This window comes from Pelophylax lessonae (genome assembly GCF_965119305.1).
Source record: "Pelophylax lessonae genome assembly, chromosome: 9".
Taxonomy (NCBI): domain Eukaryota; kingdom Metazoa; phylum Chordata; class Amphibia; order Anura; family Ranidae; genus Pelophylax; species Pelophylax lessonae.
Window position 1 is genome coordinate 181,261,775 of NC_138776.1, and position 26,110 is coordinate 181,287,884.

At 42.7% G+C, this 26,110-nt stretch overlaps 1 protein-coding gene across 1 annotated transcript; it reads right to left on the bottom strand.

The window, feature by feature from the left end:
• LOC309563635 (pterin-4-alpha-carbinolamine dehydratase-like) lies at positions 1 to 24,164 on the bottom strand. Its single transcript, XM_082268202.1, has 4 exons — positions 24,063 to 24,164; positions 9,272 to 9,403; positions 4,595 to 4,675; positions 1 to 389 (listed from the first exon to the last, which is right to left on the bottom strand). Exons 1-4 carry the CDS (start codon positions 24,063 to 24,065, stop codon positions 291 to 293), a joined length of 315 nt encoding a protein of 104 aa, XP_082124328.1. The 5' UTR covers positions 24,066 to 24,164; the 3' UTR covers positions 1 to 290.
• Positions 24,165 to 26,110: the final 1,946 nt, after the last annotated feature.

The window sequence follows — 26,110 nt, forward strand, 5'->3', positions numbered from 1 at the left end:
TCTATAAAATGTATAATACTGTTGATGGTTTCTAACATCACATTACTGCAAGAAATTATTACAAAGAATGACTCGAGTACAAGAAGGATTAGAGCAAAGACAGGAGGCCTACGGCAGTGTGTCAGCAGAGTTTCTTCCTTTGCTTGATTCTTCTTTGAATTACTTGGATAAGGCTTACAGCTGAAGGCTCAGGAAACAAATGACCATTCCTATCATTCACATCACCAATAAAACACAGACTAGTTTAATTATCTAGACATCTGACTGCATAGCAATGCTGCCACCTATGGTTAGGACAGGGTATTGGCAACCTGTTCAATGAAGCTGGCCAGATTGATGTCTCTTTCTGATAAACCACCACATTCATGAGTGCTCAAAGTGATATGAACCTACAAACAAAAACATATTTAACATATTAATAATACACTAAAAATCACTGTCTATTAGCATGTATTAATACTGAAGCAAACGTACTACACAGTATCCTATCACATCAGCAATAGCTTTCCTATATAGACAGCAAGTATTTGACGGACTGATCCTGAGTACAGCACTTCAGATAAAGGTCTGTCACATTCATAATAAGGAGCCGGTTCACACGAGTGCGATGCCAGACATTGCAAGTGATCCGCACGGTTGAACCGCATTGCTGTGCAGATCACATATGATGTCTGTGCGATGCGATTTCAGCCATACAAACTGTAAGGCTGAAATCGCATCGCATTCACATCAAAATGGTGCAGTACCCTTTTTTTGGTTTGCAATGGAATCGGATCGCATGTGTGTTCACACCTATGCGATTCAACTCCTGCACCAGTTCACAGTTCGCACTGCGATCTGCAAACCAATTTGGGGGTGTCATTAACTTTACATTGACACCCTCAGCAACTCACAGATCTCAGTGTGAACCAGTGTGCAATTCTGGTGCAATGTGGGAACTGGCACTGAATGACAGGTTTTCCCACATCGCACTAGTGTGAACCGGGAATTACTGCTTTTATTTGAGACAAGTACACACTATACAGCGATATGCTTTTTTCATATTTCACGTCGGAGGTTTACAACTGCTTTAAATATTGATTATTGAAAGGAAAGCAGTACTTTTAACAGAAGCCTTCAATACATCGTCAGTCCTGGTTAGTAGAAGCATAATAAAATTTTAAATATTGCAGCTTACCCATTCTTTAATACGGTGGCCGCATTCATTTTTTAGTCCCGGTTCACATATATGCAATGAGGGAACCCTGACAACCCACTGCGAGTTCCCGCATCGCACTCAACTCGCAGGCAGTTCACACTGCCATATGCGAATCGCTGGGGGTGTCAATACATAGTTAACAACACCCCCAGATCAGTTTGCATATCGCAGTGCGAACTGTCAGTTTGGACCTGAATCGGATGGCATAGGTGTGAACACCCATGTGATCTGATTCTGGTGCAGACCCAAAAAAAGGTTCCTGTGTAAGTCGTGTCCGAATGCGATGCTAATTCAGCCATACAATCTGTATGGCTGAATTTGCATTGCACAAACATCGCATGTGATTTGCAGAGCAGTGCACTCAGAATCACATGCGATGACGGTCATCACATATGTGTAAACCGGCTCTTAGTCTTTTTTCCCCCCTTTATTTTTTTTGCCTAGTGATCCTAACAACGCTCACTCACTAAATACCTCCTAACTTTCTGTGATGGGAACGAAGGACACCTATTAGCAAACGTATGTAGGCATTGGACACACCCCCTGCCACGCCCCCTTAAAAGGAGAAATATATATATAAAAAAAAAATAATAATAATGATTAGTTAATCCCACAAGTGCTTATTTTAACACTACTATTCTTTTATATTTGCTTTTGAAATGTACAAATAAGCGATTTAGATGAAAATTGGATGAAAGGTTTAGCACTGGGAAACACTTTTTGAAAGATAAAAAGTGTATATTATATGCAACTATATAGATCAGACCAAAATGAGGGACAAATGAGGGACAAATGAGGAAGAGAGAGGGACATTGCCCCAAATCAGGGACAGTCCCTTGAAATCAGGGACATTTGGGAACTGTCACTGTACTGTATCTATCGTTGTCACCCTGAACAAGAAGTGTTAGAATTAGAGAACAAACCCCACTTCTCATCTCTATAAACATAACCAGCTGAACACTCAGCAAGGTAAGAGCCCAATGGATTTCTAGCAGGATCAACAGGAATTTTGATGCATGGACAGATAAATATACTATTGCAAGTGTTTTGATATAACAGAGCAAATGGGAACTAAAAAGGGAAATTTATTGTTGGGATTTACATATATTTTAAGACTGGACATAATAACATAGTAGGACAGCACCAGGAGCTGACTGACAACTCATGGGGCCCCCGGGCAATAGGAGATCATGGGGTCCCCTGTGTCCCCAACCACACTCAAGCCACACTCCGGGCCGGATTAAGAGCATCATGGGCTTGGTGCTGAGGATTTTGAAGGGCCTTAAGGGCCGTGCCTTGGCATGCACCCAGAGGAGGAAGGGTGCAGCTATGCATGCCTAATTCAACATGGGATGCTGTCTCTGAAGCCCATAAACACATCCATGCATCGGCAACTGTCCCTCCTTGTCCGGCCTTCGCGCTGTGTGGGGAGGTTCTGAGGGAGCTGCCTGGGGAAGCGAGCATAGAAGCCTGACTTCTGTGTTTACAAGTGACAGAAGAGCGGTAACAGTGAATATGGCCAACCCGGGGCCTATATAAAGGTAGGGGCCTGGAGCTGCAGCTCCAATAGCCCCTACGTTAATCTGGCCCTGGCCATTCTACATATTGTAGCTCAGCTACATAGAGGGTGCATTTAAATATCTACTGCAGCATAGCCTGCATGGAAGTTCCTGGCTTCTTTCCATAGAAGCCACTGGGCACTTCCAGGTTTAAAGATGGCTGCTGCTGCCATCTTTATGTCGCCACCTGGGGCTTTTCATATAGGCAATGGGCCTGTGTGTAAGATCATAATTTGGGCACTAACAACAAAGAAAGAAGCAAAAATTGGGTGTGGTTTTTGGGGTTGTAACCTGCTGGTTACATAGTACAGTAAACAAGATACTTAATGACTGACTGAGAGGTTGATTGCCTTGTGCGGCCATTCCAGAGAGGAGAGGGGGGCGAGAGAGAGAGAGGGGAGAGGAGGAGAGAGGGGAGAGGAGGAGAGAGGGGGAGAGAGAGAGAGGAGAGAGGAGAGAGGCCCAAATATGCTGCCCCTGTGTGACGTGTGGAGACGCTAGTGGGGCCCCCTACTGACCCCAGGCAGTGACCAAGTGCCTGAATAGGCAGTTCGGGCATGAGCAGCACTATAAATTTCCACAAGGTAACCACACCATCTCATTCACAATTAATTGTCCAAGTTCTGGCAATTCCCCAACCTATATACCCTTACACCAGAACCCCTAGTAATCTAGGTTGGTGCAGTCCCAAGACATAATGATCAGGCAAGAAAAAGGAGGGGGGGGGGGAACCCCCCACAAGAAAGTCATGTAGGGACACTCGGGTATTCATTTCAGGTTAATTTATGGATTTGAAAAGGTTATACAAAAAAGGACCAATTATAACAAAAAACCATCACCAACATAGTAAAGTTTGACAACCTTGTCAATATTAAAAACAAAATCTTCCCACTCACACACCATGCCGAGCTTAGGGCACCCAGTAAGCAGAATTCCTGCATTGGAAACAGCAATTTATATGTGACTAGCACTCTCCAAAGATGAACAGCCATTTTAATTAAACCCTTTCTTGCTGGATTGGATCTCAGCTGACCTCCATTATACCTGATACCCTACTGCCTTACTTACCCATTCCCCTATTGGGGCCACTCATATATACCTTTATAAGACATCCGGTCACAATTACATGTTCAATAAATTGAACTTTATTTATTGAATTTTGAATGTGGTGTATGAATGATTGAATGAATGGGTAAAGCATGCACAGCTGCCTTATTCCTGTTTTGTTTTTAATATTGACAACGTTGTCAAATTTTACTATGTTGGTGATGGTTTTTTCTGATAATTGGGCCTTTTTTGTATAACCTTTTCAAATCAATATATTAACCTGAAATTAATACCCGAGTGTCCCTACATGACTTTCTTGTGGGGGGGTTTTCTCCTTCCGCCCTCCTTTTTCTTGCCTGAGCAGCACTAAATATTATTTATATGATTTGTTATCTCTTTAGAAAACAAATTATATAGTATAATTACAAATTACCTCTTAACACCAATCACAGTGGTCAAATTATATGGAAGCGCTACCTCCCAGACATTAAAGTCAATTTAAAGGGCTCCCAGGAGGTGGTGTATGTTCTATATCATGTGGCCGCTGATTGGCAGTCACATGATCTGGGGCCCGTCCTGCTAGTCCCTGATCAGAGGCTGTAACTGACAGTTGTGGGAACTGGGAGCGCGCCCTCAGCACACAACCTCAGGCTGCCATGGATGCATAAGTGTGGCAGCAGTAGGGCATTAAAGCCCACTTTTCTTGCGTTACGCAGAATACAAGAGGTTAAAGGTAGAAAACGTGCATTGAAGTGACAATTTTTGAATACATTTGTGTTGACTGCTTTACCTTGTTATAGACATTAAACCATTCCGGATGGTGATCTAATTTTTCAGCCTGTAGTGCCACCCGGGTCATAAATCCAAAGGCCTGCAATGAAATAAAAGGAATTGTACATTGGGGCATACAGGTATACGTACTGAATCAAGCTGTACAATGCCAAATTAGAGAGCTTTTATCAAAGCTAACTATCAAGCCATCAAATGGCTGGGAGCCATAGCTGATCTCGTAAGCAACACCATGGCAAATGCAGATCCAGAGGCTAATATGGCAGCTTCCTTGGCTGTAAAGGATAGGCGGGTTTAGTTCCACTTTAACATAATTTACTGAAAGATATCCATAACTGAAGTCAGTAAACTTCCACCTTCTAATATGTAAAGCTTGGTATACACACATTTTGTTCTAAGCTTCTGTTTTAAGAAGAATTGATGTTCTAATAGTTAGTGCGGTTGAATCCATTTTCATTTTCGGCCGCAGTGACCAAAGAATTTGAAAAAGCAGGATAGAATTTTTTTTATTATTTATTTATTTTTTTCCCCGAAAGAATGAATTTCTACCCGTTAATGTGTTTTTTGTTCAGTAATATCCATTCGCTCCAAAAATCAGATGGTAAAAGCCAATTACATTTTGAACTACTTTCTAATGACATTGGTCAAGCCGTCAAATGTACTGAGAATTTTGGTACAAAATTTTCTCTGAAAATCTAATAGTGAAGAGCCAGCTTTGGAAAGATTATCTAGAAATTCTCTTTATCTTAGAGCAAAACTTTCCCGGGTGATTCTGAAGCAGAAATTCCTTGCTGCTACAAATCGATGCGGCCACTGATTAATTGATTTGTAGCTAGTGATGTAATCGCTATAGTAGCTGAAGATTTTGTCGCAGTTACGGGTCAAACCTGTGCTAAATCATAACGTTATTGATCGCAATTTGTAACTAAGCCCCAGAGGTGAATGAAGAGTGATTGGTAATGGCAAGCTTGTCAAAGACATAAAACGCTGCACAAACTTACCGAATCACCGAGTTAACAATTGCTATATAAATAGCTGGTCTAACGTGGCCCTTAGGGCCCACTCATACTAGAAAGCCACGCTGAACGCACGCACAGCCGTTGACATATTACGCACTCTACTTATTTCACACAACTTTATTGAAATGTCACCCGCATTTCAATAGAAGGTATTGTAATGTATTGTGGTTTGCACTGCAACCCACTGCACTAAAATAAATCCCCCCCCCCCCAAAAAAAAAACAAGATTTATGAATAGAGTATGGGGCAGACAAAGGAAAGGACCAACCCCCTCCATTCATAGATGGTGTTTCATTCATTGAAGACCTTCTCTAAGTGAGGCATCTGGGCGGAAAGTACCCGGGCATAGTTGGGCACTCTTAAAAAGTGCTTATGGCAACACCTTAGTTCTAATAATCGTGCCACACCGGAAGATTATGGTTTGGCCCGTGAGGTAGAGGGCCCGTAGTAACAGCTGGCAGTATCTTAGCAGCAAAACAGGGAAAAAAGGGTAAATATCTTTCAAAAAAAGAAAAAATGAGGTGTGCTGCTCTATCATGCATATACGTGCCAATTCATAAGTGAATCCAATAAGAAACTATCAATTGGCCTATTTGATTATTTCTTACTGGATTTACTTATGAATTAGAAGGCACTTATATGCACATTAAAAGATAGAGCAACGCCTCTTTTCCCTGTTTTTTAGTTTTGTAGTGTAGGGGGAGGCCATCTTTGTGAGTTTATCGGTCAGGCTTTGGGAGGTATGTAAATGGCCTACACCTATAGCAAAGAAATCATTCAACTTTAGCCAAAGATGCACAGCTTCTTTTTATCTACTGGCTCCCCTTACATGCCTAAGTAGTTTTCTAGTAAAGGTAAACTAACCCTTTAAAACAAAACGTGTACTGGGGTGTTCTATATTTAGTCTTGTATCTTTCGCATTTAACCACTTAAGCCCCGGAAGATTTTACCCCCTTCCTGACCAGGGGGTATTTTGCGATTCGGCACTGCGTGACTTTAACGGACAATTGCGCGGTCGTGCGACGCTGTACCTAAACAAATTTGGCGTCCTTTTTTTCCCACAAACAGAGCTTTCTTTTGGCGGTATTTGATCACCTGTGCGATTTTTTGATCACGCGCTATAAACAAAAAAAGAGCGTAAATTTTGCAAAAATAGCAATATTTTCCCTTTTTTTTTATATGAAATTCCCCCCAAAAAAAATGTAAAAATCAAAATTTTTTAACATTTTCGGCCAATTTGTTTTATGCTACATATGTTTGGTAAAAAAAATTGCAGAAAGCGTATTTTCATTGGTTTGCGCAAAAGTTATTGCATTTACTAACTAAGGGAAAGATTTTTGTCATTTTTGTTTTTTTTTTTTTAACGCGTAATGGCGGCGATCTGCGATTTTTTTTGCAGTACTGCGACATTGCGGCGGACAGATCGGACCCTTGACTGACATTTGACACTTTTGGGGTTACCAGTGACATTACTACAGTAATCAGTGCTATATATATGCACTGTTACTGTAAAAATACACTGGTAGTGAAGGGGTTAACTTTATTTGAGAGGGAGGGGCTGTGTGTGTCCCTAGGGGCGTGATTCTAACTGTGATTGGCTGTGGCTTCAGCTGTATGCAGAGTGATCAACGGATCTACATAGTAGATCCATATGATCATCTCTCATACAGCGAGGAGAATGACAGGCAGCTTGTTTACACAAGCTGCCTGACTTTCTCCCTCACACGCGCGGGGGAGCCCGTGACCACGCGGGAGCGTGCCTCCGGCGGCGCGCGCTCGCTCCCTAGACCCTCACAAGCTAGTGACGTAGCCCTACGTCACTTTGCCTGTGAGGGGCTGACCGCCACCGTAGATAGTCGTGCGGCGGTCGGCAAGTGGTTAATGCTACTTTAGTGATGGACACGTGTCTGTCGGGAATGCGTCTGCCCATCTATGGCCAGCTTTGAGAATAAAATGTCTCATGCTAAAGAGAAAATTTACCACTTATTCTAATTTGCAGCACATTGAAGTCAAGTTTTAAATGAAGCGACTACCAGCAAGGGATAACCTCACCCTTAGCAGTGTGACATTAAAAATGAACTTGCAGATTATACATTAGATTGATCTTAGAATATTTAATACAGTGCCTTGAAAAAGTATTCATACCTCTTGAATTTTTCCACATTTTGTCATGTTACAACCAAAAACGTAAATGTATTTTATTGGGATTTTATGTAATAGACCAACACAACGTGGCATATAATTGTGAAGTGGAAGGAGAATGATAAATGGTTTTCAATTTTTTTTACAAATAAATATCTGAAAAAAGTGTGGCGTGCATTTGTATTCAGCGCCCTTAACTCTGATACCCCTAACTAAAGTCTGGTGGAACCAATCACCTTTAGAAGTCACCCAATTAGTAAATAGAGTCCACCTCTGTGTAATTTAATCTCAGTGTAAATATAGCTGTTCAGTTAAGCCCTTGGAGGTTTGTCAGAGAACCTTAGTGAACAAACAGCATCATGAAAGCCAAGGAACACACCAGACAGGTCAGGGATAAAATTGTAGAGAAGTTTAAAGCAGGGTTAGGTTATAGAAAATATCCCAAGCTTTGAACATCTCACATTTAATCCATCATCCAAAAATGGAAAGAGTATGGCACAAGTGAAAACCTACCAAGACATGGCCGTCCCACAGCTCAGGTGGGAGAATCTGTCCACAGGACAACTATTAGTCGAGAACTCCACAAATCTGGCCTTTATGGAAGAGTGGCAATAAGAAAGCCATTATTGAAAGAAAGCCATAAGAAGTTCAGTTTGCATTTTGCGAGAAGCCACGTGAGGGACACAACCATGTACAAACATGTAGAAGAAGGTGCTCTGGTCAGATGAGACCAAAATGTAACTTTCTGGTCTAAAAGCAAAATGCTATGTGTGGCGGAAAACTAACAATGCACATCACCCTGAACACACCATTCCCACCGTGAAACATGGTGGTGGCAACATGTTGTGGGGATGCTTTTCTATAACAGGGACAAGGAAACTGGTCAGAGTTGATGGGAAGATAGATGCAGACATATACAGGGCAATCTTAGAAGAAAACCTGTTGGAGTCTGCTAAAGACTTGAGACTTGGGCGGAGGTTCACCTTCCAGCAGGACAATGACCTTAAACATACAGCCAGAGTTACAATGGAATGGTTTAGGTCAAAGCATATTTATGTGTTAAAATGGCCCAGTCAAAGTCCAGACCTAAATCCAATTAAGAATCTGTGGCAAGACTTGAAAATTGCTGTTCACAGACGCTCTCAATCCAATCTGACAGAGCTTGAGCTTTTTTGCAAAGAAGAATGGGCAAAAATGTCCCTCACTAGATGTGCAAAGCTGGTGGAGACATCCCCGAAAAGACTTGCAGATGTAATTGCAGTGAAAGGGGGTTCTACAAAATATTGTAGGGGGGCTGAATACAAATATTCGCCACACTTTTCACATATTTATTTATAAAAAATATTTGAAAACTATCATTTTCTTTCCACTTCACAATTATGTGCCACTTTGTGTCGGTCTATCCCATAAAATCCCAATAAAATACATTTACGTTTTTTCTTGTAACATGACAAACTGTAGAAAATTTCAAGGGGTATGAATACTTCTTCAAGGCACTGTATGTGTGTCTTACGTACCCGATTAAAATCCTTGAAATGGAATTCTTTGCAAATAGCATCTCTGCCATCCAGCTCATTCCATCCAACTGCCCTGAGGTTAGGTAAGAGCTGATCCCGTTCTTCCCTGTTGAGTCTGTGAGCCTTTCCAGCCTGTTGGCATAACAGAGATAAATATATGAAACAAATGCAATGTGTAATTTGCTAGAACTTCTAGATGCTTACAGTATATGTCTTCTAGGGTACATTCACACCTATGGGTTGCAGCAACAGTCTCCAGAGCACGAGTTTTACATGTAGTGCATTGTAGCCCCATTTATTTTCTATTGCTCTCCAATGTAATGTATGGTGAGTTAACTATGGTATTCACCCTTCTACACACCAGCAGAGCCTTTCTCAACCTTTTTATCCCTTATGAACCTTTGAAAATATGTTTAGGTTTCCAGAGAACCGCGTGCTAAAATGGAAAATACCTACAGTCCATGGTACATTAATGTGATCAATAGGTTGAAGAGAGAGAGTTTTATATAAAATAATAAGTGTAGCACTGTTCCCATAGGGTTTGCTGTATGATGACTTGTTGGGCCTTCTCTGATTACCTGCAGACAGTCACTTAGGGACAGTTCACACATTCATCCTTACTCCCAATGGCTCGTTGCTTAATAAACAGTCCAGGGGTTTCGGTTTTTGGTATTTATTGTGGAACTTGGATGGGAGAGGGGAATAGTGGGATACTCCAACTTGAACTATTTACAGTAGATAAGGACAACTCTCACTTGGCCTCAAGGTTACTTGTGGAAGCAGTCACACTGCTTTAACCATACATATGTGTATGAAATGGTAAAGTCTTCTTGCTCTCTCTCCAGCAACAGACTTGATGCACTACATTATCCTCAGGACACTCTCTAGCATCCCCTTTACTGACACCCGTCCACTGACTCTTCTAGCTGAAGGTATGGCCCCCCTCAGGACAGGCCCCTTGACACAGATCTGTACTCACTGTACTGCAAAATCAGATCCTTTCCAGTGTCTTCCTTCCAGTCAGCTTTGCAGGCCGCATGGAAACTTCTACAAAGGAGGAGGCAGCCGCCCCTCCCTCTGGGACCCCGCTCTCAAGCTGAAAGGCCCTGAGCACATGTGCCCTTGGCATTTATACAGTATCCCAGCATGCACTGTGGCACTTTCCTCTGCAAATCAGCAGGGCTGTACTAAATGCCTGTGCGCTCACTTGTCAGGTTTCCTCCCACTGTCCAATATTCCTCCCTATTGGACCAGTGTGAAACACTTCGAACAAACTGAGCTGCACCGGAGCACCATAAGCACACCTCACTAGCAGATCCTGCTCTCTGGTAGGCAGAGAACAATATAGATTTACCTGGCAATCATTATGGTATGCAGAAAAGATCCAAAACGATACTCGCTCTCTAGCACCTACCCAGGAAGGTGCTACATCAGTAATACGGCATAGTTCGCATATTTGAAACCCAGAGCTGCTCATTTTGTTATCAAAACCCTTTAAAATTATTTTTTAGTAATATTTTTGAAATGCATAATAACTGCAGAAAAGACAGGCAGTCAGCACAAACGATGTTGTCCTCAAACATTAGCGGTCAGTGAGGAAGTGTCCCCTTACATTGGTGGTTGGCGGTAAAAAATCCCCCATACCTTGGTAGTTAATGTAGGTGGGAGATCAGTCCACCATTGCTCACTGTTCAAGTAACCCCTAGCAACATCGAGAGAAACCAGAAGTTTCCACGCATCCCTGGTTGAGCAATACTGTTCCAACACAATCCAAAATGCAAAAAAAACATGCAAGAATAATGTCTAGTGCACACGAGGAGAAAACTGGAGGAAAAAATAGCGCTTTTGGAGTGATCGTTCTATAATCTGATTATAAGTACACAGCTTTCGAGAGCCGATCACAACAGTTCATGAGAAATTATCCGAAGGGACAAGCACAAAAAATTTTCACTTATGATGAGAGCAAATTATTTTGTTTAATGATAACAGAAAATCGTCCTTACAAAATTGAATGACCAAGACCGCGTATGCTCGGAAACGAAAGATTACATTACAATACAATATCGCGAGAAGTTGTATTCTGTGGTACGAAAATTTTGGTAACTCTAGTAACCTATTCGTTTTCCATATAAAGACTAGTATGCCAAAAAAAAAATTCTAAAATAAAAGATTATTCATCTGATATTCTCATTGTGTGCATTCAAAAAACAAACAAACACACACACTCCCTCGCTGAAGAAGTCCCGCCTACTTTTACGGACGCAACGCGTACGGGGGATGTCACGTGACCCGCGGCCGTCTTTCACTCTTCCGGGTTGGTGGATCTTATGCACGCTCGCTCGTAAACTCTGCAGATATGCGCTGTATTCTCTTCACAAATGTGAGTTGTTTATCATACATGGATTAAAGATTATTTGACTGCTTACAGAGAGCATTAGATCGTTTTTTCTTTTCTCCTATACATATTGGTAACATTGCTTGAAGAGCTGACAGTGCATCGGAGGTGCAATCATTGATATCGCTAAAGGAAGGAAATGTGAGGATGTGCTTTATTTTTGAGATGACATGCTCTTTGTTAAGGTGAGCGGCAGTGTGAACAGGTGGTGGGTTTGCATGAGCACTCGTGTACACAAGAACCTTATGGATTTGCCATAGGACCACTTAACACTGGAGATTTTACCTGCTTATATGGACACCTGTTATCAATGGGACTCTGCATGATCTATTACATGATTTATTAATATACCACTAGGATTGCGCTGCACTATTTTTCTACTACTGCAATAGTAACTCCAAATTTGTAATTCCTAAAAATATCTTATACTTTCCTTTTAAGTAACTTTGTCCTCCTAATATACCAAATGTTTTGATGCCCCGATATAGGATATATGAGACCATCTATTTGTGAAATTTCAGAACCATACTGATATAGGAGACCATCTCTTATTAATCCCTATGCTGTGTTGTGTACATGATGAATGTAAACAGGAAAAAAAGCATGTAATGCTCATTTCACCGTGTGATGCTGATGCGTAGTGACAAAGGATGTCTGGTAACTTAGCAACCAGATGGAAAAAAAAACAATATTGCTTAGATATAGGGGAAAAAAACTGTGTAATAACAAAGCTGTATTGTTAGAAGGAAATAAAATACAGTAATACCTTGGATTGAGAATAACTTGGTTTCAGAGCGTTTTTCAAGACAAGCAAAAATTTTTGGGGGAAATTTTTACTTGATAAACAAGCGATTTCTTGATATACAAGTAGCCTCACGTCACAACTGAGTATAAAAGAGGAGAGAGGCGCCTCTAAGTGTAGCAATATGATTACATTTAATGAATGTACGACATTTAACAACTCACATGGTTGATGAATAAAACAGGCACATCTAAGTATGCAGTCATCCGGGGTAAAGCTGTCTACATAGACGTCCTCTGCACGGCCATCAATGTCATCCCTTCCACACTGCACTCCATGAGCACTTCAAGCCTCGCTTTCCTTTCCCTCTACTGCAGGCTAATCTTCCCTGTTACGATTGCAGACTGACAGCGATGAGAGCCAGTGGTGGGGAAGACAGTCTGTGAACAGCTTTACCCCGGATGCCTGCATTCTTAGATGTGCTTCTTTAAATCCTCAACCATGTGAGTTACTAAATGTTGTACCTTCATTAAATGTAACCATATTGCTACACTTAGAGGCGCCTCTCTTCTCTTTTATACTCTGTAGCTCCAGCTGGACTTTGCTTCTAATCCCCTTTGTGGAGGCGCCATTTGTGGATGGACATTTTATGGTTACACAACCTATCACATTGCTATAATCTTTTTATATGGACTATAAACTGAAGGATTAATCAATAAATGGTTGTGGAACAAATCATCTGAGTTTCCATCATTTCCTATGGGAAATTCACTTTGATATAAGAGTGCTTTGGATTACAAGCATGTTTCTGGAACCAATTATGCTCGCAGTCCAAGGTTTTATTGTAATCCATAAAAGACCTCCTAGGAGAAGAATGTTTGAAATGGAAATCAAGGAAAACTAGCACTGAACACGCCTGAAGACTAGATACTAGTATATTTCCATCTGATAGAAATGTGAGCTCTGAGGAAGAGGTGAGACCTCGTAACGCGTCAGCCAGTCACTGTAAGGACTTCATATCTGTGATGTGACAATCTCGATGCTGTAACATTAGTGTTGATGTGCCTTTGTCAAATCTAAGTTTGGGAGTTTGAATTTGTACTTTATTTTAATAAAGCTGTTTGTATTGAGGATAATGCGCTAGGCAAGTGCACCCTCTGTTTATTCCTTTTTCCATCTATATAATAAGGCCATCGTGGCTGATTCACTTGCTCAGTAAGAAAATGTATATTCAAGAGCAAGCAATTACAACTAGATGGTTTTCATTAGATGTATTTAAAACACACTTTGTTAATATGGTTTATGATAACCCTCACAAAAGGCACACATTTCTTCTCCTGGCAATTGGGAGAGCAGGTCATCCTTTCAGGGCTGCTGCAGATGTCTTTGGATCTACGTTTTTCCACCCTTTGGTGATATTTCTGACCACATTGAAGGTTAGTGGCTGGTTCCTTAGATTTTCATCTTTGTGCTTTAGGCATATTTTTGCGGTGCTGAACACGGAAGCCTCCAGTGGACAGGTCGCTCTTGCCATTGGAGGGTATATGGCAGCCGACTGGCATTCATTGCGCAAACATGACCAAACAATAGAAATCTGTGTTTGTGGATATGTTTGTTCAAATGAAGGTTGATGGTGCACCTTATATGGCAACCAACCGGTGTTTATTCTGCAAACGTGACCAAACCATACCAGTCTGCATTTTTGGATTTGTTCTTTAACTGAAGGTTGATGGGTGCATATTGTTTGGGCTGTTTCATTCTGATGACAATTACGAAGACACCCAAAACCTGTCTCAGACATCGTATTTGGAAGGTACACATACACATCAGAAGAACATATGGGATGGGATAGGGTTATTTGCTATTGTTCCCCTGAGATAAGTTTGCTGGGGGGGGGGGGGACGTGCTTAGTATGTAGACATAGTGGTAATATGTAATTTCCCTACAAAAATCATTTCCATAGACACACTCCTGGACCTTGTGGCTATCCTTCCCAGAAGAGTTGAAGCTGTTATAGCTGCAAAGGGTGGGCCAACTCAATATTGAACCCTGGGATGCCATTAAAGTATCTCTAAAGGAAGAAGGTTTTTTATCCTAATGCATTAAGATAAAAAAAAAAACCTGAGTGCAGCAGCCCCCTAATACTCATTGGAGACCCATCTTGATCCAGCGATGTCCACGAGTGCCTCGACTGTCCGGGACTCTCCCTCCAGAATGGCTGAGACACAGCAGCGGCACCATTGGCTCCCGTTGCTGTCAAAGTCATTTAGCCAATCAGGACAGAGAGGAAGTGGAGCTGAACCACGGCTCAGTGTCTGAATGGACACACAGAGCTGTGGCTCAGCTCAGGTGCCCCCATAGCAAGCTGCTTGCTGAGGTGGCACTCGACAGGAGGGAGGGGGCGAGAGAGCCGACGTGGGACCCGAGAACAGGGGGATTCGGGCTGCTCTGTGCAAAACTACTGCACAGAGGGGGTAAGTAAAATATTTTTTTCCTTTAAAAAAAATTAAACAAGACTCTAGTATCACTTTAAAGTTCATGTGCATGTAAAAGCAAGCGTCCCAATACATTTGGTAATAAAGAGTACATAGCGGCCATAGACAGCAGCCTATAGGGATGTCCTATAAAATTATTAGACCAATGCCTAGGACACCAGGGTAAAAATTGACATTGGATCAGACAGTAATATATATTCTATCTTTGACAATGGGAGTTCTAACAAAGGTTCTTTTCCTTCTTTCCTGTCTATGTCCCCTCTATAAGTTGTGCTGTCAGCTCTGCCTGATTATCTTCTACTTACACCTTTGTAGGCATAGTAAGCACATTGTAAGTTCTATCATACACTAGCTTGGTCCAAAATAATGAGTGGCATGCACTTATGTTTAATGGAAGGAATTTGTTTAAAATGATGTGAAAATTGAAATACATCTGCATTTCTAGGATATAGCACCACCATAAATTAAGGACCCCCCATATGAAGTTTCTGTGCTCTGCAGATCACTTTAATCGTTTCCTTATGCGTAGACATGTGGAATATTTTGGTTTGGTCCTTTGAAGATAAACAGCACAAACCATGTACTGAAGATTTCTTTGGAAACATGTAAATTCCAGGCTCCCTGGGGTATGTAGATGTGTAATTGGCTGTTCCTATTCATAGAATACAACTGCTGCATATGTTCTCTGTACATTTGTGACTATTGCTTAGATTGCATGTATAGCCAACAACTTTTTATTTAGTTCAGAGCAGGAAAGGGTTATAAACCATCAGTTTATTTTTTTCTGACTCTGTACTTTTGGGGAAAATTCCCTTAATTTCCTGGAATGGCGATGCAACCGGAATTAAGCAAAATCCCACCAATGCAAGTTGCATTCTCCTCTTGGACCAATCATTCTCAGCCAGGGTTCTGTTTAACTTTAGGGTTTCTCCAGAGGTTGCCAGGGGATCCTTGTGCTAATTGACCATCATTTAATAGTGCCTGCACAATTCCAAGACCAACGCCAATTGGCTTTGCCATCTGCAGGACACTAATGATCTTTGTAGCTGTTTGCAAGGGGGGGCATTCTTTCCATTGGCCAACAAAATAAAGGGAATTTTACCTCGGCGTTTGACACAGGTACCATTCACAGAACACTTTGCATTTTCTCAACGAATGCAAAGTGGTCTCTGATTGGATGAGGTGAGACAGTGACATCATGATCTCTACTGCTCGGCACGGGACCCAAAAGCTAGTGGCAGTCACTGTGCTAGAGACGCCTATTTCAGTGATTTCCACCTTTCACAAGGATCAGCCAGGTATTATTATTATTATTATACAGGATTTATATAGCGCCAACAGTTTGCGCAGCGCTTTAAAATTTGAGGGAAGACAGTACAGTTACAATACAGTTCAATACAGGAGGAACTAGAGGGCCCTGCTCGTTAGAGCTTACAATCTAGAAGGTATGGCACATGCGTGTGTATTCAAGCTGAACCAATGTACCTATGCAGAAATATTCATACACAAACTTCTGCTTTAAAGCCAACAAGAGCTTTATCCATTAGGGCAAATGAAAAGGTTTGCTTTTATTTCCCCCATTCCTCTTGCAATCATTCTTAGCCAGGGTTCTGTGTAACCTTAGGGTTTCTCCAGAGGTTGCCAGGGGATCCTTGTGCTAATTGACCATCATTTGATAGTGCCTGCACAATTCCAAGGCCACTGCCAATTGGCTTTGCAATCTGCAGGACACCAATGATCTTTGTAGCTGGTTGCAAGGGGGGCATTCTTTCCACTGACCAACAAAATAAAGTCCATTTTACCTCGGCGTTTGACACAGGTGCCATTCACAGAAGACTTTGCATTTTCTCAATGAATGCAAAGCGGTCTCTGATTGGATGAGGTGAGACAGTGACATCATGATCTCCACTGCTTGGCACGGGACCCAAAAGCTAGTGGCAGTCACTATGCTAGAGATGCATATTACAGTGATTTCCACCTTCCACAAGGATCAGCCAGGTATGGCGCATGCGTGCGTATTCAAGCTGAACCAATGTACCTATGCAGAAAAAAATTAATACCCAAACTTCTGCTTTAAAGCCAACAAGATCTTTACCCATTAGGGCAAATGAACAGGATTGCTTTAATTTCCCCCATTCCCCAAGAGCTGGTACTTACCTTTCCTTCACTTCTCCACAGCTCTATTCAGCACTGGGAGCTGAAGAAAACCATCTGCACTTTCAGATATGGGATATTGATATGGGACGGTACTGGCACACCAGGAGTCCATTATGACTCTGGAGACTTGTAGCTCATGTAGGGCTTTATCTTCACTCCTGAATGCTAATGAAGAAGTGGGGGAGTGAAAGGTAAGCAAATACATGCTAATGAGGTAGTTTGCATTAAAGTGAACCTGTTCCTTTGCCCTTCATGGGGAGTCTTTTTCCATAATGCTGGAAGACTAGCCCTGAGCATCAATGGTCATCCTTGTTAGTCTGTGCATAGCCTTAACCTCAACTGCACAAAAAAAGGAGCAAATTTAAGGTGATGGGGGTAGATTTCCCAACCGAACAGCTAAAGTCGATATTTTCAGGTTTTGGAAGGTAATAAGAAACCTAAAATGTTTTAATGGTCTCCAAAACAGAAAATGTAGGGAAAATCCTTTCCAATGAGGGCACTTCATTCTGGCCAAGAATGTCTGTGATGGTTTTCCCCTTATTATGGAGTCAACACCATGCACTTCCTTTTGTCTTTGCAGAACAGGAAGTGAATGACATTTGCAAACCCGGATATTATCTTATAAAAGCAGCAGGGGCATCATCACAGTGCTGTACATAGTCTGTGCAGAGAGGAGAGCTGTGGGAGGGGCCCAACAGGTTCCAACCACTACAGTCTGCCTGCAGAAAACTACAGGAGGGGGCGGAGTCAAGACCAGATGCCCTGCCCAAGGAGAGAGCAGCAGTGACCGGTCTTTAGAACCAGAAACTAATGCGCAGTTTTACACTGAAGTTCTGAACAGATCTTCAAGCAATACACAAAGCACACCAAGATATAAGGAAGAATATACATGCCTTTTGTATTTGGACTATTAATGCTTATCCCGAAGTTCTGCTTTAGCCCCCGTTTACATTGACTGTGGCTTTAAAAATTGTGCGACTTTGAAGACATCTGTGCGGCTTCATGCACAGAATTCTATTCAAGTCGCACCGGAAATCCCCAAAAGTAGTGCATGTACTGCTTCTTCAAACTGATGCATCACCACAAAGTCTGTGTCGCACTGATTTGAACAGTACAATTGCCAGCAATAGGATGTGACTTGTCATGCGATTTGACCTGTCAAATCGCATGACAATTCGCTCTAATGTGAATGCAGTTTTATTCTGGGTTTAGGTAAACTAAGGTTGTATACACAATGATTTAGACTCCCACTGTTGTAGTGCAGCAACATGTGCCAATGTATGGTATGCTCCTTGGTGCCCTGTGGTGCTCTTATTTCTGAATGCAATTGCTGAAAATAGTAAATGCACTGCAAGAAATAGTGCATGCACCCTTCTCTGTTTGCTTTGATACATTATCTAGATCATGGGTGTCCAACCTTTTGGCTTCTCTGGGCCACATTAAGTGTAGAGAAATTTTCTGAGGCCGCATATAAAATATATACTATAGTTAAGGTATATAAGTAAAAAAACGCTGCTGCGCCCTTCCCGTGCTGCCGCGCCCCCCCCCCCCCCCAGCACTAATTTAACACAACTAGAGGATGATCCCCTCTGAGGCAGCCTCTGCCTACAGTTGGTTGGAAGCCTCTGTGGCCGTGGAACTCAACTTCCTTCCTCCCTAGCAAAAAAAAAATTGTTAGGGGGCAGTGGGCCGCATTGCCTGCGGTTCCAGGCCGCATGCGGCCCCCGGGCCGCAGGTTGGACATGCCTGATCTAGATAAAAAAAAATGAGCTGCCTTAACGTATCGCACATCAAACACACAACATTTGTGTTAAAACAATGCACAAGTGTAAATTGGTGCACAAAAATGCATAAAAGAGGATCTTTATTTTGTAGAGTTGTTTGTGCTGCCAACTATGGTCTGCCTTGTTACATCACATATATAGCTTGTGCCAAAACCAGTCTGACCACAAAATGCATAAATGCAAAAATATGAAGATATTATTTCCCCTTTAAGTTATGTCTACAATTTGGGTTGCTTGATTAAAAAAAAAAAAATCTACAAAGGCTTCCAGACGTCTTCTGTTGTGTTTTAAATGACATTTGTAGTCGGTATTGGGCAATGCTCATTAATCTGAGCCAGAGCTCTGCAAACCTTCCCCTCCTCTACAGCACAGCTCATTAACTGTCTCACTTCCAGCATAGGGCTGGGACTTTATAAAGTGGATCTTCACTGCATCTGGGCACCACAAACCAAAAACACTATTTCATTTATTTTTAATATTTAAAGCAAACTCCCTCATCCATCCACATCTTTATGCTTTATTGTGATGAGAAATCTCTTTGAAGAACACCCCCTAGTATTTCTGGCCATGGCCATCTTGAGTACAGGCAAATGATTCATGTAGCATTTACTTCCGGCCCTTAGCTCAGGCATGCATGCAGGAGAGTGTGCTTAGCTGAGAAAACAACTCCTTCTCTCCTCCCCTCCTGAAGATTCCTGGGATGTATGACATCATTTGCCTAGGCAGAAACCCAGGAAGTAACTGAAGAAATGTAAAACAGACATTTAAAACAAGTAAATATGTTATACCTTCCTATCTATTTACCAGCAATGGAATTATTAAAAATATTCAATGTTGATTGGGCGAGTGAAGTTCCACTTAAAAGCGCCCTTATCATCAGGGCTACATGGATAGTTTTCACTTTGTGACCATTAGGCTCTTCCTAAAGTGTGCAGCTAATAACCGTATATTAGCCAATATTTAAAGTTCGTATGGAGACAGAAATAAAGGCCTGACAGAGAATGTAACCCTTTCCTACTCCATCCAAACAGGCTGAAGTTGGCCATTCACATGGACAGATAAAACCCTGCTTTTAGATGCGTACAGAGCAGTTGCGGCCCTTCCATTGGGGGCGCAGGGGTGCCCCCCCCCCCCATCCATGCATCCGGCCCTCTAACCTACATGCAGGGCGCCGGACGCATGGATTCCAATAGGGGATTGTTTTTCTTTTTTGAAGCACGTGATTAGAGCCAGAGGCTCTAAGAAGCTTCAAAAAAGGGTGGGCTCGGGGCGCAGAGCACTGCGCCCTGAGCCCACCCAGTTGTATGACAATAGGGAATGAATATTGGTTATTATCACACTGATTTTCCTCCCAGCCAATCAGAAAGTGGGTCATGAAAAGAGAAGCGATTTTACTGGTCATTGGCCAGGAAGAGGGAGGAGACGTATGGCCGCAGGAGACTCACAGCTGCTCAGGGGAAGGAGCAGGTAAGGATGCTGGCTGTCCGGCTAGGCAGCCAGCTGTCCATCCCGGGAGGGGGTGGTAGATTTGATTGCCGGCCAGCCGTCCCCCCGGGGGGGGGGGGGTGTTGGTTTTGCGCCCCCCCCCCCAAAAAAATGTCATTCACCAGCCGCCACTGTATATGTATATTATTATTTTTTTTTTTTTTTGCTATGCAGTACTAGGACATACCTACCCTGTAATGAAGTGTGTTCTATGTCCATAATGTAGAACATGTGGATGGCCCGGGGTGTTCCCCACTGCTGCCGGATTATCCCCACATCTTGACCTGATCTTCCTGCTTTGCTGGTGGTAACATCAGCCACTGGCAGTGGGAAAGACTTGTGCCCTTCACCCGCCTTCGCTGTTCATAGAACTCATTATATTCTTTCCCAAAGAGCAAAGCATTCTGCGATTGGAGGAGGTGGATCCTGTCATTCATCTGCCCATCCTCCATTCACAGGATGCTTTGCATTCTGGGAAAGAATAAAACAAGTTCTATAAATGAAGAAGGTGGGTGGAAGGAGCAGCAGCTGATGTTAACTGCAAAGGGTTGCAGGAAAGAAATTTGCACAATTCCCCCATCTAAACAGACAGTGCTGATAGGGGAATCCCTCCTGCTGAGACATTGTCTGCTCCGGGAGTGGGGGTGGGGGAAGCCGTCCCTGCCAGGAGGAGATAGCGATTATCGCTAGCGGCTATAGCAGCCTTCAACTGAATCTGGCAGACTGGTTGTATCCAGGTTGGTTGATCGATCAATCAGCTTGGTACATCCAGCCTGCCCACACACGGTTCGAATCTGGAACCGGCCTGAGATCAGTCTATGGCCGGCCTTACTGGCCAGAATACCAAGTGAAAATAGAAGAAAGAAAGCCCAAAAAGGAAAACTAATGCAGCCATCACATCTAGGAATTGTTAAGCTGCAATATAATAAATGTTTGCATTTAGGTTTAATACTGCTTTAAGCCAGCCATAGATGTTTAAATCTCCGTCAGTGCAGCAGCGACCGATCGAGATTCAAACCATCTATAGACAGGCTGATTGTACCCAAGTCGATCTATCCATTAACTTTTATACAAGCAGCATGTCACATTTTCTGCATGTGATTATTACCAATGGCTACAGCCAGGACGCCCCCCACCAGGAGAACACAATAACTCAGCAGGAGGGTTTCCCCCATCAGTACTGACTGTGATAGTAGAAAAGAAAATCTCATTATCTATATCCCGCCCTAAGGTCACTATACATGTCATAATCTTATTGTACAATCTGATTGGATAGTTCACGGACAGTTTTGGTTTAACAGAAAAAGCACTTGTTTGCATATGTGTAAATAAATATCCCAAACTATCTTAAAAAAAGGCAATTAAAATGTAGAAGCTTTCATTACTAGAATATTCTAACTTTGCTCCCTCCAAGCTGACCGGACCTTCTTTTGGGAGATCAGCATTGACTGGGGCGGTAAAAAATACAAATAATTGACAAATGTCACATCCCCGCAGTAATGTTTCGTTAAATATCAATGTCCAGACACTGACATATTTAATCATTTTTCTTAGACTGACCATACACTATACAATGCGATTGTACAATCTTCCTTGGATCTACCATCCGTTATATACTGTAATACAAGGGCATGCCTGCTTTGATACTTATACTATTGCATTGTTTAGGTCTGACCTCAGAGAGTTTTGGTAAAGCTTACCACACACATTGCAATCTGATTGAACAATCTCCTTCACGTCTACCAAGAAGTATATAGTGCAAAGGCCTGCCTGATTGGATAGATTAGATAGGACTTCATATTATATTTTTGTTGCCTGATCGGATTGTACAGATGAAGAGATTGTACAGTGCATGGCCGGCTATAAATCTGCAGATCCACCAAACCCACACAACTTGCAGAGTGTCCTGCTGGTTCCACACCTGATTCAGCATGGCTTTAACTTGTGGTTGGGAGGGGCTGTAAAAACAAGAGGATAAGCCACTTTTTTACCACCAACCTAACTGCCTCCCAGGCTGCAAGGGGGTGCATGCATGCCCCGACTGCGATGCTTTGCATGGCAAAAACGATCCTCCTGTTAAGTTGGGCAGGCTGCAGACGGGTTAAAGCAGGCGGTGAGGAAACATAACACCTCCTCACTGCCTGCCAAAACGGCCTCTGAAAAGCAAACCACCATGTATCGCTTCTCAGAGGGCAACACTTGTAGAAACAAGCCCTAAGGCCCCTTTCACACTTGTGCGACCTGAAAGTTGCACAACTTTGACTGGACTTGAAGCAATGCCTGTGTAATCTTGAGGTCTATGGACCTCAAGTCGTATCAAAGTCAGACCAAAATAGTGCAGGGACTACTTTGAAGTCGCACAGATATGAACAGTACTCATTGGAGATCATGGGGTAAGACTTGTCATGTGACTTTGCAGTCCCAAATCGCAGGACAAGTCGCACAATTGTGAAAGGGGCTTAAGGCTCAATTCACAATAATGCATGTTGCTTTTGAGTGGTTTAAGCAGTGCTTTTTGCTGTGCTTTCTGCGTTTTTGATGCATTTTGCTTTTTACGTTTCTGATTCTTTTTATTTGGCTAATTTGTTGTTGGACAGATTAAAGAATGCAAAGTGCAAAACGTATCAAAAACGCAGTACATGCTTTTCTGCTGCTTCTACATATAGGCTCCATTCAAGTATGGGTGTCTCGGGTTCTGGGCAGAATCGCCGCCATTCTGTCCACGAATCATTGCAAATCAAGGAACGCCTGTGCGATTCCCGTGACTTGCAGTGGCACCCCAAAGGCGGCTCGATTTTGCTGCGATTGTCGCCTGATGAATCACGGTAAAATTGCGGGACACCTGTCACCCAAAAGAAGTTTATGTACTTTTTTTTTTTTGGGTGACAGGTGACCCGCGATTCTGTTTGCGCGATTTTACCATGATTCGTCACGCGGCAAAATCGTGCCGCGTTTGGGTTGCCATTCCAAGTCACGAGAATCGCATGGTGCGTCCTGCGATTTGCAATGATTCGGGATGGCGGGCAGAATCCCAGCGATTCTGCCCGCGATCCGATATGCCTATATGTGAATGGAGCCTAAAGTCTATTGAAAAAAAAAAAAAAAAAAAAAAAAAGCAGCGTTTTACTTTTAAAAAAGTCTCTGACCCTTTCCAAAAACGCAGAGGCACACAAATGCATTGATGTGAATGAGTTCCATAGGAACCCATGTTAAAAATAATGGCCTGCATTTCTGAATGAAAAGATGCATTAATGTGAACCAAGCCTGACAATGGAGTAAAAGTAACAAGGAAAATAAACAAATAAAAAGTAAGCAAATACAAATAAAATAAAAAGTCAATAAGAATAAATAAAAGCCATCCTATGAGATCAGGCAGTGTTCTCATTTCTCCGCCTTGTTCTCGGTTGATAAAACAGAAGGAGCCCATGGGAGCAGAGAAGACGGCGGGGAGCTCAGGTAGGTATATACAGTAGGTTATAAATGACCACCCCAAGCTGTGATTGGTCCATATCACCAACTCTCTCCCTTCCCCTATATGTACATTAGAAGACAGGAAACAAAGCCTTATCACACTGCACTACTGCCTGAGCTATTCATTAACTCATTGTACCTTGACCTCAGCTCTGACACTCACCATCTGCACATCAATCTGAGATTTTTTCCTGTATTTTCTAAAAGAAAAGATGATAAGGAGAAGGAAATCAGATCCAGAGACATTAAAGCATCAGCTTACCATATCTTCCCAAGGGATTCAGCAACTGGTGGCTGAGCCTGTGTGCTGCCACTTGTCCCAGCTAAGCTGCTGCTTGTGTAGCTGTGTGATGGGGAGGAGGCCTTGTCCTGGGAGTCCGCCCAATGTAAATAGCCAAGGCTGAGCCTCCATCCTAGTTATTCAGCAGCACAGCGATCCCCATACACCGCAGCCAGGAGCCATGTTTGGAGGTGAACACGCTGCTCCATGCTGCAGATCATTATTGCTACAACTGGTTAATGATTTCCCATGTACCTTGGATTTAGAGTAACTTGGTCTGAGAGTGTTTGCAAGACAAGCAACATTTTTTTTAGTAAATTTTAACTTGATAAATAAATGATGTCTTGATATACAAGTAGCGTCATGTCACAACTGAGTAAAAAGAGAAGAGAGGCCCCTCTAAGTGTAGCCCACGTTCACACTGAGGGTGGGTTTGAAATCGTGGCGAGTTTAGCTGAACCCGCACGATTTTAATCCAACTTTGGGGGTGATTTGAGAGACATCTGTGCAGGTTCATGCACAGATGTTTATTGAAATTGGCCCCGAAGTCGGCAAAAGAAGTGCAGGAATTACATTTGGGAATCTGTGCGGTTCCCAAAAGTCGGATTTTGCAAGTCGCACCGATTTGGACGGTGACGTTGCTGGCAATACGCTCAGATTTGGCGTGCAATTTGACATGTCAAATTGGCCCAATGTGAATGGGGGCTAAATGAAGGTAGCAACGCACATGGTTGATGATTAAAACAGGCACATCCAAGTATGCAGGCATCCGGGGTAAAGCTGTCCACATAGACCATCCCCTGCACGGCCATCAACGTCATCCCTTTCACACTGCACTCCATGAGCACTTTAAGCCTCCCTTTCAGATTGCTCTACTACAGGGTAGTCTTCCCAGTCTTGGATTGCAGACTGACGGAGCTGAGAGCCGAGGTTGCAGAGGAGGGTCTATGTGGACAACTTTACCCCGGATGCCTGCATATTTAGATGTGCCTGTTCAGGGCCCCTTGCACACAATAAGGCCGATCGGGTCCCCCTGTCTGGTTTTTAAGGCCACTTATTCCCCTCTATGGGGAGGACAAACGTCCGCTGACACCCGCCTGGCGTCCAACAATATTTGCTGAAAACAGACGTATGGCAGTACATTCGCCATCCGTCTAGCGGGTCGGATCGCATGGGATTGGATGAAAACGGACAGGCTGTTTTCATCTGATCTCCCCATAGAGGAGAGCGGGACTCTGACAGGTCCGTCTCTGCACAGTGATCCACCTGCTCTGAGCAAGCAGAGTCCTTCAATACGGATTCACCCCATATGAAAGGTACCTTAAAGAGGAAATAAACTTCCATCTTTAAGTTTTACGCCTCTAGTAATGCTTACCTTTAGGTAGTATAAATATCTCCTAAACATGCACCGTTTAGGAGATATTTACTGAGCTAGCAGCCAGTTACATCATCGGCGCATGCGCTCTGAAGGAACGTCCATTTCTTCAGAGCAGTGTGCCATGACTGGCGGCTCCTGCGTGCATGCGTGAGAGTGACGTCACCGCGGCTCCGACCAGTCACAGAGCTGGAGCCACGAACCTGGAGGGGTAGAAATGGACGCTGCCTCCAGCGATGGCATCGCTGGAACGCTTGGCTTCAGGTAAGTTTAACATAATGTGCTTGTATGCGATGCATACTAGCACATTATGCCTTTGCCTTGCAGGTAAGAAAGAAAAAAAAAAAAAAGTGCAGCGGTTTAACAACCGCTTTAATCATCAACTATGTGAGTTGCTAAATGTTGTACCTTCATTAAATGTAACGATATTGCTACACTTAGAGGCGCCTCTCTTCTCTTTTATGCTGGATTTTGCTTCTAATCCCCTTGTGGAGGCACCATTTGTGGATGGACATTTTATGGTTACACAACCTATCACATTGCTATAATCTTTTTATATGAACTATAAACTGAAGAACTTCTGAATAAATGGTTGTGGAACGAATCATCTGAGTTTCCTTTATTTCCTATGGGGAAATTTGCTTTGATATAAGAG